The sequence below is a fragment of the Salmo salar genome, chromosome ssa13 (assembly GCF_905237065.1).
Source record: "Salmo salar chromosome ssa13, Ssal_v3.1, whole genome shotgun sequence".
Lineage (NCBI taxonomy): Eukaryota > Metazoa > Chordata > Actinopteri > Salmoniformes > Salmonidae > Salmo > Salmo salar.
Genome location: NC_059454.1, coordinates 49,323,026 through 49,337,447, shown reverse-complemented (window position 1 = coordinate 49,337,447; position 14,422 = coordinate 49,323,026). Strand labels below are relative to the sequence as shown.

Below are 14,422 nucleotides of genomic sequence, written 5' to 3'. Positions count from 1 at the left end.
TTTGCGCAGCTAGGCAACTATACTGATGCAGGTATCTTTTGCAGATGGTCGCATGCGGTTGGACACATGGAGAGACTCATTTTCGCAGTATCCTCAAAACCGTGTCTTTTTGACAAAACTGCTGACAGCTTACAGGGACATAAACACTAAAAATGCTGCTTGGAGACAAGTGTCCACGATAGTAGGATTGCCAGGTCAGTTTCGTAGTGACCTTGTGCTAGATGTGGCTAGCTAACCTTGCTTGCTAACCTAGCCAATGAGGTGTGTGTGTGTGTGTGTGTGTGTGTGTGTGTGAAAGAAATAGTCATATAAATTATGCTAGTTCCTACCCCTGATAACTTTACCAAATAATCATGTTTGGATGAGTGTGTATGTCAGATAAATAGAAATGGTAGATACTACTGTACCCCTGATAATTGGTCAGATAACCGTGTGTGTGTGTGTACGTACGTGTACAGTAGGTGACATGTCTATGATAGCTATCTAATAACTATAGTTATGCTAGGTAATGGTTTGGCTTATCATGTTCATGTCTATGTAGAAGAAGATTTTAGGAGGAAGTGGAGAGTACTCAGGGACAGGTATCAGAGAGAGAGAAGGGCAGAGAAAGAGAAGAGGTCTAGGTCAGCAGCTTCAGGCCAGCAGCCTTGGCGCTTCTGCAACATTCTTTCTTTTCTGCATCCATTTATTGTGCCTATGGCAACGAGTGGCAATTTTACAGCCAGACCCTCTACTACGTCATCCACAAGTGTTGTCGCCACCGGTGCGTCAAGACCCTCAACGTCATCTACAAGTGCGACCATCGCCTCCACCGGTGCAGCGAGACCCTCAATGTCATCTACAAGTGCGACCATGTTCTTCACCGGTGCAGCGAGACCCTCTACAACGTCTACGTCATCCACGAGTATGACCACCACCGGTGCAGCCATGGAAGACGGGACGGCAGTGATGAAGACGATGAAATGGAGGAAGCACCTCTGGATCTCGGACCACCTGAGATTATGAACCCCACAGAAGTGACCACTGAGGACCTCGTTGAACAGGATGTGGCCGTGGAGACAAACGAGGAGAGAAACAAAGAGGAACGTCGTCACACCAGGCGTCATCGGAGGTACCAGCCCCCAGAGCCACTCAACTCATTTCAGCAGAGGCTCTTCCAAGCTGTCGAGAGGGATGCAGCCCAACCTGATGCTCACAGGAAGGAGGATGAAGAGACCCTTTTTGCCATGAGCCTGGTGCCAACCCTGAAGAGGCTGCCTCAGCAAAGAAAGCAGCAGTCAAGGTTAAAATGTATCAGCTGCTTTTCGAAGCCGAGTTCAATGGTACGTTTTTTTTCTTCTCCACATCACAGGTAGTGTCATAAGTGTTGCGACAGTGAAGTAAAGTAGGTAGTTCTTTACAGTATACTCATGTAGGCTAATTGGTATTTCTGATCAAAGTATTAATGAGGCAAATGTACAGCTGTTCTTTTCTAGGTTAGAAAATATCCCAAAACAACAGTTTACTGTCTAAATATTTGCCTGTCATATTCATCTTTATCTCTGAAATACAAATTCCATGAGTAAACAGCAAGTAATACCAACTTTACCGCACTGTTCCAATATTTATGCCTCTAACTACACTATACAAGCAGTATTTAGTTAACCATAAAAGGTGAGATTTATGTTTTCTTTTATGTTAAGCTTGTATGTGTTGTTTTTCTCTTCCCTTCCAGAGATGGAGTCCATTTAGCCGACCAGCTCACAGGAAGGACAGGAAGAGGAGAGGAGTTGTCTGGTTGTTTTTGACCTCCCTCATTGTACCTTCCTTTTCACACACGTCCATTCCGTTTAAATTCAATCAATTCATAAAGTCATTTGTTTACTAGGTCGACCGATTATGATTTTTCAACGCCGATACCCATACCGATTATTGGAGGGCCGAAAAGCCGGTACCGATTAATCGGACGATTTAAAAAACTATATATATATATATATATTATAGTGACAATTACAATAATACTGAATGAACACTTATTTTAACTTAATATAATACATCAATAAAATCAATTTAGCCTCAAATAAATAATGAAACATTTAAATAATGCAAAAACAAAGTATTGGAGAAGAAAATAAAAGTGCAATATGTGCCATGTAAGTAAGCTAACGTTAAGTGCCTTGCTCAGAACATGGGAACATATGAAGCTGGTGGTTCCTTTTAACATGAGTCTTCAATATTCCCAGGTAAGAGGTTTTAGGTTGTAGTTATTATAGGACTATTTCATATACCTTTGACTATTGGATATTCTTATAGGCACTTTAGTATTGCCAGTGTAACAGTATAGCTTCCGTCCCTCTCCTCGCTCCTACCTGGGCTCAAACCAGGAACACATCGACAACAGCCACCCTCGAAGCAGTGTTACCCATGCAGAGCAAGGGGAACAACCACTCCAAAGTCTCAGAGCGAGTGACGTTTGAAACGCTATTAGCGCGCACCCGCTAACTAGCTAGCCATTTCACATCGGTTACACCAGCCTAATCTCGGGAGTTGACAGGCTTGAAGTCATAAACAGCGCAATGCATTGCGAAAGCTGCTGGCAAAACGCAGTAAAGTGCTGTTTGAATGAATGCCTATGAGCCTGCTGGTGCCTACCACCGCTCAGTCAGACTGCTCTATCAAATCATAGACGTAATTATAATATAATAAACACACAGAAATACGAGCCTTAGGTCATTAATATGGTCGAATCCGGAAACTATCATCTCGAAAAAAAGAAAAAAAAATTATTTCTGTGAAATACGGAACCGGTCCGTATTTTATCTAACGGGTGGCATCCCTAAGTCTAAATATTCCTGTTACATTCCACAACCTTCAATGGTATGTCAAAATTCTGGCCAATTAGTTCGCAACGAGCCAGGCAATGAACGCAAGAGCAGTGACACAATTTCATGTTAGCAGGCAATAGTAACTAAATATGCAGATTTAAAAATATATACTTGTGTATTGATTTTAAAGAAAGACATTGATGTTTATGGTTAAGTACATTGGTGCAACAACGGTGCTTTTTTCGCAAATGCGCTTGTTAAATCACCCGTTTGTCAAAGTAGGCCGTGATTTGATGAGAAATTAACAGGCACCGCATCAATTATATGCAACGCAGGACACGTTAGATAAACTAGTAATATCTTCAACCATGTGTAGTTAACTAGTGATTATGTTAAGATTGATAGTTTTTTATAAGATAAGTTTAATGCTAGCTAGCAATTTACCTTGGCTTCTTGCTGCCCTCGCGTAACAGGTAGTCAGCCTGCCATGCAGGCTCCTCGTGGAGTGCAATGTAAGGCAGGTGGTTAGAGCCTTGGACTAGTAACCAGAAGGTTGCAAAAACTAATCCCCCAAACAAGGCAGTTAACCCCCGTTCCTAGGCCGTCATTGAAAATAAGAATGTGTTCTTAATCTGACTTGCCTAGTTAAATAAAGGTGTAAAAAAAAAATGCAGGTGGTGGAATCTCCAGGGTGCCATCCTGAAGTGCCTGGCCAAAGGCAGAGTCCCGGAGGGTCCCGCCATCACTTCCCTTGCCGTAAGCACCAACATCAACAACACGGAAACAGTAGATGTCATCTACTACAGCCAAGAGTACAACTGAATATGTACCCTTGTAGTTGTAGAATTGCGAACCTGAGCACGGTGGAGCCTGAATTACTACATGTTTCCCGTCAATGGAGCCAAGACAGTTGGGGAAATTCCACCTCTCCAGGAACTCGGCAGCGATGGCCCTCCAGTCTTCCTCCTTGGGGACAGGCATGTATTCACCAACCAGACAGTCCCAAATGGCTTGTGCCACAGAGGGGACAATGCCTGCCACCGTGGACCGTCCAACTCGGAAGCTGAATCCTATGGTCCTGTAGGAGTCCCCTGTCGCCAAGAATCTGAAATATAATTCCAAATAATGATCAATATTGTGTGTAACTTGAATTCCATCCACATATTCTATCTACCTCATTACTGTTTATTATGCTCTACTAATTATATTGTAATACTCATCAACCATCATTAACAATACCTTGAAACAGTACAATTCAGTCTATGACTATATCATTAAACTGTAGCCCAGGCCAACTCTACTCTTAGAAAGAATGGTACTATCTACTTAAAAGGGTTCTCCGGCTTTCCCCATAGGAGATCCCTTTTTGGTTCCAAGTAGAACCCTATTGGGTTCCATGTATAACATTTTCCCCAAAGGGTTATACCTGGAACCAAAAATGGTTATCCTATGGGGAAAGCAGAAGGACACTTTTGGAACCTTTTTCTCTAAGAGTGTATGTGAGTCCAATAAGAATATAATGAATGACTAACTTTCTTGAACAGCAATGGGTCCTGGAGAAGACTAGTGTACCTTCATCAGAGCAGAAGGCACCCCAATTTTCTTTTCATTTGGTAACATTGCATAATTAAAAAAGGATTATAAACCAACTTTGGGAAAAGTTATAGTCCTAATGAACATTCTGTAAAAGTACATCTGATGTCAAATAGGGACTATTACCACTAGAGAGCCCTTTAGCTAGCTAGGTTGCACACAAAAACAATGTATCAAATATCAATCAATTATGGTATCAAAGGCTTTAAAAATGTACTAGAATGTAGTTTACCGGAGACAAATCGCCAGGCGTTCAACTGGGCTGATGGACTCCCGGTAGTTGGTATCCATCCGGGTGATCCTGGCTCCAACCATCTGGAGCAGGTGATCGAACTGGCTTTGGTCCAGACAAAAGTAACTTCGGAATTCCTCTCCAAACAGTCGAAGCTCTTGAATGAGACGGTGGAACTCCCCTGCCTGCTTTCGGGACTTTAACCATCTCTTGACCCACACAGACCTGCGCTTTCGGCGGGGCTGGTCCCGGCCCAACAGCACGATCAAGACCACCTTCCTCAACGTTGGTCTCATTGTTGAAAGAGCCGACTCTGCTATCTTGACTATTTATTATGCATTTCGCTCCAAAGCTGCATTTTGGAGGGAAATTATATTATTGGCTCTCACAATTTGTGGATGTCATCGAATAGATAGTGTACTTGGCAAATAAATGAATAAAAAATTTAAAGAAATTCTCCAGTCAATCTGTTTTTATTATGTAATCCTACATTTTTTTTTACTGGATATGTGTGCAACAAAAATTCAACATTCACATTTTGCTACTTCCTGTCAAGTCTACGCATACAATTTGATGCATACGTTCGATCACACAGAACGCATTGCAACTGCCTCTGCAATGCAATGCTGCGAGGCAAACGCAGCGTTCCATTGGAAATGAATGTACTTCTGGTGTATCGAAACGCAATGACACAGTCGGTGTGTTCGAAGCGAAAGATTCCTGAGCATGGAAACAGAGCCCCTTTGTCTCTACGTGTAGGCCATCTATCTGATGCTGTTTGGTCCAAATGAGTATGGTAGCATTGAAGGCAAGGAAAGCCAGCGAGCATTTTGCCTCACTTGATAAAAAAAAAAGTATAAAAAGATCTGCATTGAGTTGAAACTGGCGAACCAAAAAAAAGTGTCAAGGGAAGCCAGCTTGGATTTTGAACCCATTGATTTTGAACCCATAAATAATTGCCAGAAAAAACTTGAATTGTTGCATTTTATTTTTTAATTTTTTTTGGTGGCTAAAATTGGCCCTTTCCTAAATTAGATTAGGGATAGGGATTTTGACTTTTTACTTAATTCTCAGTACTGGCCAATGATTATAACGGCGATTCGGAAATTCAATATGTAGCTAGATGTAGAAGGCTAATGTTAACTAGCTAACGTTGCCCGTGAATGAAAGTTAGGCTAGTGAGCAAGCATTTTAGCCATGTAGCTTAGGACAACATAAAATAAGTGTGTACTGTATGACAGTGACAGACCGTTTCGTCAACATGAAAGAGAGGATGGCGGCATTGGCGTTTCTCTACAAGTAGGGTGAGTCAAACATGTTTTTCTACTTACAGGAACGCGCTAGCACACACCAGTGGCGACCTGTCATTCAGGGCAGGTGGGACAGAGCCCCACATTTTGGTATTAATATGTGTCACATATCAGTTTGCAAACAATGTAAAAATATATATATTGAGTTAATATAGCTGCATACAAACATGGTCTCTTTTTTGTTTTCTTGAGTAAGGCAGCTCCAAAATGCAGGTGTTTCAGCCTAGCTTAGTGCTTTCTGTGGTGGTGGTGGGGCAAGCCAACAGAAAATAAGGAACGTTCCTCTGTGATTGGCTCAGTTTTCTGTCACTGATGGGAACTTTACGTCACCACCAAGTCTAAGGGTAGACCGTGAAAATTCTTGCCTCTTTGGTGCTGCCATAGAGTTACATTAGAAGTGCCCATCCAAGAAGGCTCAAGGTCATTGGCCACAGATAAAATGACGTCAAATCACGTTATATGTACAGTAGCCTTGATTGGACTGACATACTTTCAAAATCTTAGCTAATAGTCATCGTCATGAATCAAGTCAACAATCTACTGGCAAATCCTTGTCATATGAAGAGAAATAACGAAGACAAATTATAGATAAAACGTATCGGTGCTCATCGGCCATTGGACATAAACATTACACAAGTTGGAAATTGCAAATTCAACAATGAGTGGTTTGGAAGCATTGCAAACCAAACATTAGCCTGCTATTCAGTGCTGTGGCTGTGTGGTCCCAAGTCTAAAATTAAGGGTCTCTTCTCCTAGTTTAAAATTATAAACATTCAACATTGGCCATGCTGTCAATAAAGCATGATTTGTGCCATGCTCAAAAACAACTGTTTTTGAAGACAACTGGGAACTCTGGAAAAATGACTGGGAAAATACATTTTGAACTTTCATCCACCTCGAAATTGTAAATCAGGAGCTCGGGTCTCTTCCTAGAGCTACGACCTGAAGATCACTGACGTCATCATGGTTAGTTCCCACACTAAGACTTTTCTGTAATTTCAACAGTAAAATACTGTAGGATGCACCCAGCGACCCACACAGACAGCTGTGTGTTATGTGTTAGGCTATTAGTTGGTTGTGTTGTACTTACCAGTACCCAGTGTTCGCGGGGTCCGACATGCCAATCAACCTGCTATCTGCCAATCACGGGAATGCCTGGAATTTTCTGATGCCGGGCATCCTGGTGGTTGGCGGAGTGGCGTGGAGGGGGTTTGGGCAGGGGATGGAGCATTGGAAGTTAAGACCAGCTTTAGCCATTGTTCTCTCTCTTACGTCTGGCCTTCACAAGAGAAGGTCACGGTTGTTTTATAGGGCATCCTTCATTTTATTTGGCGTGGGCTACGGCCAAACAGTAGCCTGTGTGAAGTTGGGTTAATAAACTGTAAATTCGTAAACTCAATCCTCTGTCTGGACAATTGTTCCTTTATGGTCTAGTCAGGTCATTACATTGGTGTCAGAAGTAGAAAAGTTTATATAAGTTAGCCAGCTAGCTAGCTGACTTCTGTGGCTAGCTAACGTAGGTGAGAACAGGGGTTGAAAATGCTTCGAGGGAATTCGAAAGTGAAGGTGGAGGTAGGGGACGATTATGGCCAAGGAGGTGCATGTGCATGGACGTCGGAGGATCTGGCTGAGGAGATCGCCAGGGCGTCAGAGGCCGCTTGAGGGAGGACGTTAGAATGATGGCGGCTGAAGAGGGCACGAGTGCTTCGTCGACTGTGCTTAGCGCGGCTTCTGGTGGGCGGACCAAAGGGGTGACATCGACGCAGCAGGACGAGGAATCTGGTGCTTAGGATGTAAACAAACATGGCGGCGCCCAGTTCCCGGTTGCGTCCGTTTCTGTTAAGACCCCAAAGTATTCCGGTAAGGCGGATTGAGAAGCTTTTCATGCTCAGTTTGAACTGTTAGCTCATTTTGGGGGGTGGTCGAATGAACAGGGCACTGCAGTTGGCTTTGTGCCTCACGGATGATGCTTTGGCCTGTTTGATATTGAGCCCAGAGACGGAAAAGCCTGCATGGGTGGCTGAAATGACTGAACTCATTCGTGCTGTGTCGCTACAGGCGACACGAAACACATGCCCTGGTCTACTGGGGGTGTGGTCAGCCTGGCCACCTGCGCCGGGATTGCCCCATGTCCCCCAGAGCTCAGGGAAACGGCTCGGGGTCCGCATAGACCGGGTAGTGCGGACCCCCCTGGCTTTCGCTTTCTTTCCCAACCACCATCATCTTCAGGAGGAGCCCACCAGCACAGACGGAGAAGCAAGGCTCCACTTCCCCTAGAAGCAGACGAGGGCAAGCTGATGGGAGCCTGTTGTTGTGGTGGGCTGGACCCGTGTTGGGGACTTTTGTCATGTCACTGTGGAGGGGGTGCCCTGCTCTGCCCTGGTGGACACTGGGTCCACAGTAACCCTGGTGAGGCCAGATATTGTGCCAGGTTGGACTCCGTGTGAGCCCACAACTGTGCAGCTCCGCACAGTCACAGGTGAGCTGGCACCCATGAAAGGGAAGGGAATAATGACTCTGACCGTAGGGGGCAGGTCTGTACGTCATCCTGTGTGGGTGGCAGCTGTGCAGGACCCTTGTATCCTGGGGTTGGACTTTCTTAGGAGCACAGGCTGCCAGTTAGACCTAAATGGGGCCACACTGAGCTTCCAGGGAGGGCCGGCAGTCACCATGACCCCCCCCCCACCCCCCAATGTCACATTCACTCAACCCAACAAACCCTTTACTCCAACAGTTAAAGCAGCAGAGACCCATGGCTGCCCCCCCTCCTCCACATCTGTATGTGACTCTTCCCCAGCCCCTCTGTCGCCTACGGCTGTGTGTTACATTCCCCCAGCTACCTCCACGACACATCCCTCCATGAGCCCGGGCCGCGCCCCCCCCCCACCCCCACCCCAGCTACCCCAGATGGGGAGGAGAGGACACTGTCTGCAGTGAGGGAGATATGCGGGAGGAACTGTGTTGGTCTTGACACCGAGCAGCAAGAACGGTTGTGGCAGTTGCTGTTTGAATTCAGAGACAGCTTTGCGCTGAGTGAGGAAGAGGTGGGTCAGACTCATCTGGTGCAGCATGAGAACGACACAGGTGATGCTCGACCCATCAAGATGCGTCCCCGCCATATCCCACTGGCACGCCAGGAGGCAGCAGACAAGGCTGTGTTGGAGATGCAGACTTCATCGAGCCCTCAGACAGCCCCTGGGCGGCGCCAGTCGTCATGGTTCCTAAGAAGGAGGGCAAGCTGAGGTTCTGTGCGGACTACAGGCGGCTGAATGAGGTAACCAGGAAGGACTCATACCCCATACCACGTATCGATGAGTCGCTGGACCTGGTTAGGGGGTCCTCCTGGTTCTCCTCATTAGACCTCTGCAGTGGCTACTGGCAGGTCCCCCTCTCCCCAGAGGCCAGAGCCAAAACTGCATTCTCCACTAACCGAGGACACTGGCAGTTCAAGGTCCTGTACTTCGGCCTGTGCAACGCTCCAGCTACTTTTGAGCGTTTGATGGACAGGGTGCTGGATGGCATCCCCCGATAGCAGTGTCTGGTACACCTCCATGACATCCTGACCCATGGCAGCTCCTTCCAGTCAGCCCTGGTGGCGCTACGGCTTGTGCTGGAGCGGGTGGCTGCCGCAGGTCCGAAGCTCCAACCCGAGAAGTGCCACTTCATGAGGAGAGAGGTGTCCTTCTTGGGCCACCGAGTGGGGAAGGAGGGTATCAGCACCATGGAGGACAAGGTGGGGGGCTGTCCGAGACTGCCCCACCCCCACCGACCAGCGTCAGCTGAAGAGCTTCCTGGGCCTGGCCTCGTACTACAGGAGGTTTGTACGGGGCTTCTCAAGCGTCGCTGCTCCCCTGAACCGCCTGCTGCCGAAGGACAAGGACTTCACTTGGACAGTGGGGTGTGAGGAGGCCTTCAACACCCTCAAAAGTGCACTGATCAAGGTCCCTGTGCTCGCCCCCCCTGACCTCACCTTGCCCTTTATCCTGGACACCAACTTGAGCAATGTGGGCATGGGTGGGGTGCTGGCCCAGGTGGGGCCAGAGGGGGGGGAGAGTGGTGGCGTACTTCAGCAAAACATTTGACAAACATGAGCGTGGCAACTGTGTCACCTGGCGGGAGCTCTTGGCTGTTGTGGCTTCCATCAAACACTTCAAGTACTACCTGGGTGGCCTGCCCTTTACTGTAAGGACTGACCACTCTGCTCTCCAGTGGCTCATGTCTTTCAGAGGGGCAGGTGGCTCACTGGTTGGAGGAGCTTCAGCCGTATGACTTCACAGTGGTGCACAGGGCAGGGGCACGCCACTCCAATGCTGACGCCATGTCCCGTCGGCCCTGTACTGCAGATGGCTGCCGCCACTGTGAGTGGAGAGAGGGACGTGAGAGAGAGAGAGAGCTGTGTGCAGAGGAGGGGGTCTGTGCCACAGTGTGTCGTGCAAACGGGCCTGTCTGCTGTGAACTGCAGACTGTCGACGTGGCTGAATGGGGGCAGCAGCAGGGACGTGACACAGACCTACAGCCAGTGCTACAGTGGGTAGAGGCGCAGGTGAGGCCACCGTGGGAAGAGGTGGCAGCGCTCTCACTTGCGACCAAAGGGTTGTGGTCAAAGTTTGAGAGACTGCGGTTGGCTGATGGCGTGCTACAGCGGGCATGGAAGGAGTAAGCTACGGGAGAGGAGAGGTGGCAGGTGGTGGTCCCAAAAGCACTGCAGGAGGCTGTGCTCCAGAGTACTCATGGGGGGGTGGGGACTGGACACTTTGGGGTCACAAAAACACTCCGCCGCCTCATGTCAGGGCTTTTACTGGGGGCAGCACAAGAGGGATGTGGAGGACTTTTGCTGCCGCTGTGACAACTGCACAGCGAGAAAGGGCCCCCCCAGGCTGCGCTCATGCTCAGCTCCATCAGTTCCCAGTGGGGGCTCCCATGGAGAGGGTGGGAGTGGATGTAGTTGGGCCTTTCCCCACCACAGACAGTGGAAACCACTGGGTGCTCACGGCCATGGACTATTTCACAAAATGGCCCGAGGCCTATGCTCTGCCTGACCAGGAGGCAGAGACCATCGTCGACGGCCTGACAGCGGGGATGTTCAGCATGTTTGGAGCTGCGGAGTCCACCCACAGCGACCAAGGCAGGAACTTTGAGTCCCATGTGTTCGCCACCATGTGTGAGAGGCTGGGTATGCACAAGACCCGCACTACTCCTCTCCATCCTCAAAGTGATGGCCTTGTGGAGCGCTTCAACAAAACGCTTGGACAGCGTCTCTGCCAAACACCAGCGTGACTGGGACAAGCACCTGCCTATGGTCCTCATGGCATGCCGCTCCACTGTCCAAGACTCCACCTCCTGCACGCCTGCCCTCCTCATGCTGGGGAGAGAGATTCGCTTCAGAGACTTTGTTTGTTCCCTCGAGGATGAGGGACTTTGTGGTGGGGGGGCTGTGTAGCGACCCACACAGACAGCTGTGTGTTAGGCTATTAGTTGGTTGTGTTGTACTTACCAGTACCCAGTGTTCGTGGGGTTCGACATGCCAATCAACCTGCTATCTGCCAATCACGGGAATGCCTGGAATGTTCTGATGCCGGGCATCCTGGTGGTTGGCGGAATGGCATGGAGGGGGATTGGGCAGGGGGATGAAGCATTGGAAGTTAAGACCAGGTTTAGCCATTGTTCTCTCTCTTATGTCTGGACTTCACAAGAGGTCACGGTTGTGGGCTACGGCCAAATAGTAGCCTGTGTGAAGTTGGGTTAATAAACTGTAAATTCGTAAACTCAACCCTCTGTCTGGACAATTGTTCCTTTATGATCTAGTCAGGTCATTACAGTATAATACCATGAATGTGTTTTACAGCCTTCATGCTGTAGATTGCACTGCATTATGGGTAAAATGCGGGAAAATGCTGTTATCTAATTTGAAAGCCTCCAGTAAACATTACTCTAACATTGCTTTACAGTAATATTTTTATTTCACCTTTATTTAACCAGGTAGGCAAGCTGAGAACAAGTTCTCATTTACAATTGCGACCTGACCAAGATAAAGCAAAGCAGTTCGACACATACAACAACACAGAGTTACACATGGAGTAAAACAAACATACACTCAATAATACAGTAGAAAAACAAGTCTATATACAATGTGAGCAAATGAGGTGAGATAAGGGAGGTAAAGGCAAAAAAGGCCATGGTGGCAAAGTAAATACAATATAGCAAGTAAAACACTGGAATGGTAGATTTGCAGTGGAAGAAAGTGCAAAGTAGAAATAATGGGGTGCAAAAGAGCTAAATAAATAAATACAGTAGGGGAAGAGGTAGTAGTTTGGGCTAAATTATAGATGGGCTATGTACAGGTGCAGTGATCTGTGAGCTGCTCTGACAGCTGGTGCTTAAAGCTAGTGAGGGAGATAAGTGTTTCCAGTTTCAGAGATTTTTGTAGTTCGTTCCAGTCATTGGCAGCAGAGAACTGGAAGGAGAGACGGCCAAAGGAGGAATTGGCTTTGGGGATGACCAGCGAGATATACCTGCTGGAGCGCGTGCTACAGGTGGGTGCTGCTATGGTGACCAGTGAGCGGAGATAAGGGGGGACTTTACCTAGCAGGGTCTTGTAGATGACCTGGAGCCAGTGGGTTTGGCGACGAGTTTGCTAGCTAGCTAACGTTAGCTCAAGTTGACAAAAGCCCTTTCGGTCTGCTCTAAATTGCTCGTAAATATCTAGCTGTGCGACCTAGAAAAACATCACCCAGAGAATATTGTGATTATAAACTGCATCGCAGCCTCTGAGTGCCATATAGAATACACTGAACGCAGATTCGTGACCGTTATGTTTCCACCATTACTACAGAGAAAAGGGCTTGTTTCTAGCAGTTCAAAAGATGACCCATATTGTTGGGATTGACGGACCACATTTTACACATAAACCGCGTTGTGGGCCGTACTCGAGAGCCGCTAAAGCTGATGCAAATGACCAGTGCACCATATTGTATAGAGGTGCCTGCCGACCTAAAGTGCAGTGCCACTGTTCAGCTGTAGCCTAACACAGTGTCGGCGATGGAGACTAGTAATGTGGTGAATTTTCCCCTCCTAGGATTATACAGTATTTCAAGTAATTTTGGTAGCCATCTAGATGTCACCGTGATATATTCTACTCAATGGGGAGAGCATAAATGGCGAAAACACTGGGTGTCACAACCCTGTGTGATTCGGTTCACTTGACTCATCTGCGCGACATAAATCATATTTTTGTGGGCCAGGATTGTCAATATTGCCTCTCCGACTAACCATTTGTTTATAAAAAATAAAAAAACATTTCCATAATGTTACATTATTATCTAAACCTATTCACTTTACCAGTAGTTTGCAATAATTTGGTGGCACAGCTAGAAAGAAAATGTGAGTCTGGTAAAATAATCTGTGATATTGTGTAGGCTATAGCAATGTTGTATTAGTTTGCAAGGGTTTGAAGTAGGTGTATCTAGCTGTCTTATTTGTATTTGTTCAATGCCTCAATTGATTTAATAAACTACATTGGATACAGTGGTGTAAAGTACTTAAGTAAAAATACAACTTAAGTCGTTTTTTATGGTATCTGTATTTTACTATTTATATTTTGACAACTTTGACTTCTACTTCACTACATTCCAAATGAAAATGGTGTACTTTTTACTCCATACATTTGCCCTGACACCCAAAAGTACATGTTACATTTTCAATGCTTAGCAGGACAGGAAAATGGTCAAAATCACATACTTATCAAGAGAACATCTCTGGTCATCCCTACTGCCTCTGATCTGGCACATTCATTAAACACACATGCTTAATTTGTAAATGATGTGCCCCTGGCTATCTGTAAAAATATGTATATAAAAATGGTGTTTGGTTTGCTTAATATAAGCAATTTGAAATGATTTATACTTTTACTTTTGATACTTAAGTACATTTTAGCAATTACATTTACTTTTGAGACTTAAGTATATTTAAAACCACATACTTTTAGACTTTTACTCAAGTATGAAAATTGGATACCTTTTCCACCACTGATTGGATATATGCTGTATGTTCAATCAACTCAAGATGATGAATCCTGAAGATGGAACAAAGTACATGACAATGTTGTCCAGAGGAAGCCAGCTTTTTGTTCTCAATCCCTACCTTGCCCCATTCTTCCAAGAGCTCACTGAGTTTGAATGAAGACCTCGAGTGAGGTAAGTACACATACACACGACTCCAGCTTGATATGTCCCACAGTGTAACAGCCCTGGTGCGCTCTGTCTCTGTCTATTCTTTCTTTTTCTATGCTTGTCCTAGGGGTGAGAAGAGCTAACAAATCAGAATTGAGGAGGTTTGTTAAAGAGCCCCATCAGGAACAACTGATGCTGCGCTGACTTCTCTCTCCTGGATGCTCTCCGGCCCAAACTGTCCTGTTGTGTGTTTCACCTCCTCTGGACCCACTTAACCCAAACAGAGTTGCCCCTGATCATAGAGCGGGCTGTATC

General features: G+C 46.5%; 1 protein-coding gene across 1 annotated transcript; it reads right to left on the bottom strand.

Annotated features, from left to right (window-relative positions):
• Positions 1–3,546: 3,546 nt before the first annotated feature.
• LOC106567469 (uncharacterized) lies at positions 3,547–4,925 on the bottom strand. Its single transcript, XM_045692761.1, has 3 exons — positions 4,630–4,925; positions 3,635–3,909; positions 3,547–3,554 (listed from the first exon to the last, which is right to left on the bottom strand). The coding sequence occupies exons 1-3, from the start codon at positions 4,923–4,925 to the stop codon at positions 3,547–3,549; spliced, it is 579 nt and encodes a 192-aa protein (XP_045548717.1).
• Between the last annotated feature and the right edge of the window lie 9,497 nt (positions 4,926–14,422).

Excerpts from the sequence above, each read along its gene's own strand:
- LOC106567469 (XM_045692761.1), bottom strand. The coding sequence starts at position 4,925 with ATGAGACCAACGTTGAGGAAGGTGGTCTTGATCGTGCTGTTGGGCCGG. Across the intron at positions 3,910-4,629 it reads CGCCTGGCGATTTGTCTCCG|ATTCTTGGCGACAGGGGACT; the intron begins GTAAACTACATT and ends ATTATATTTCAG.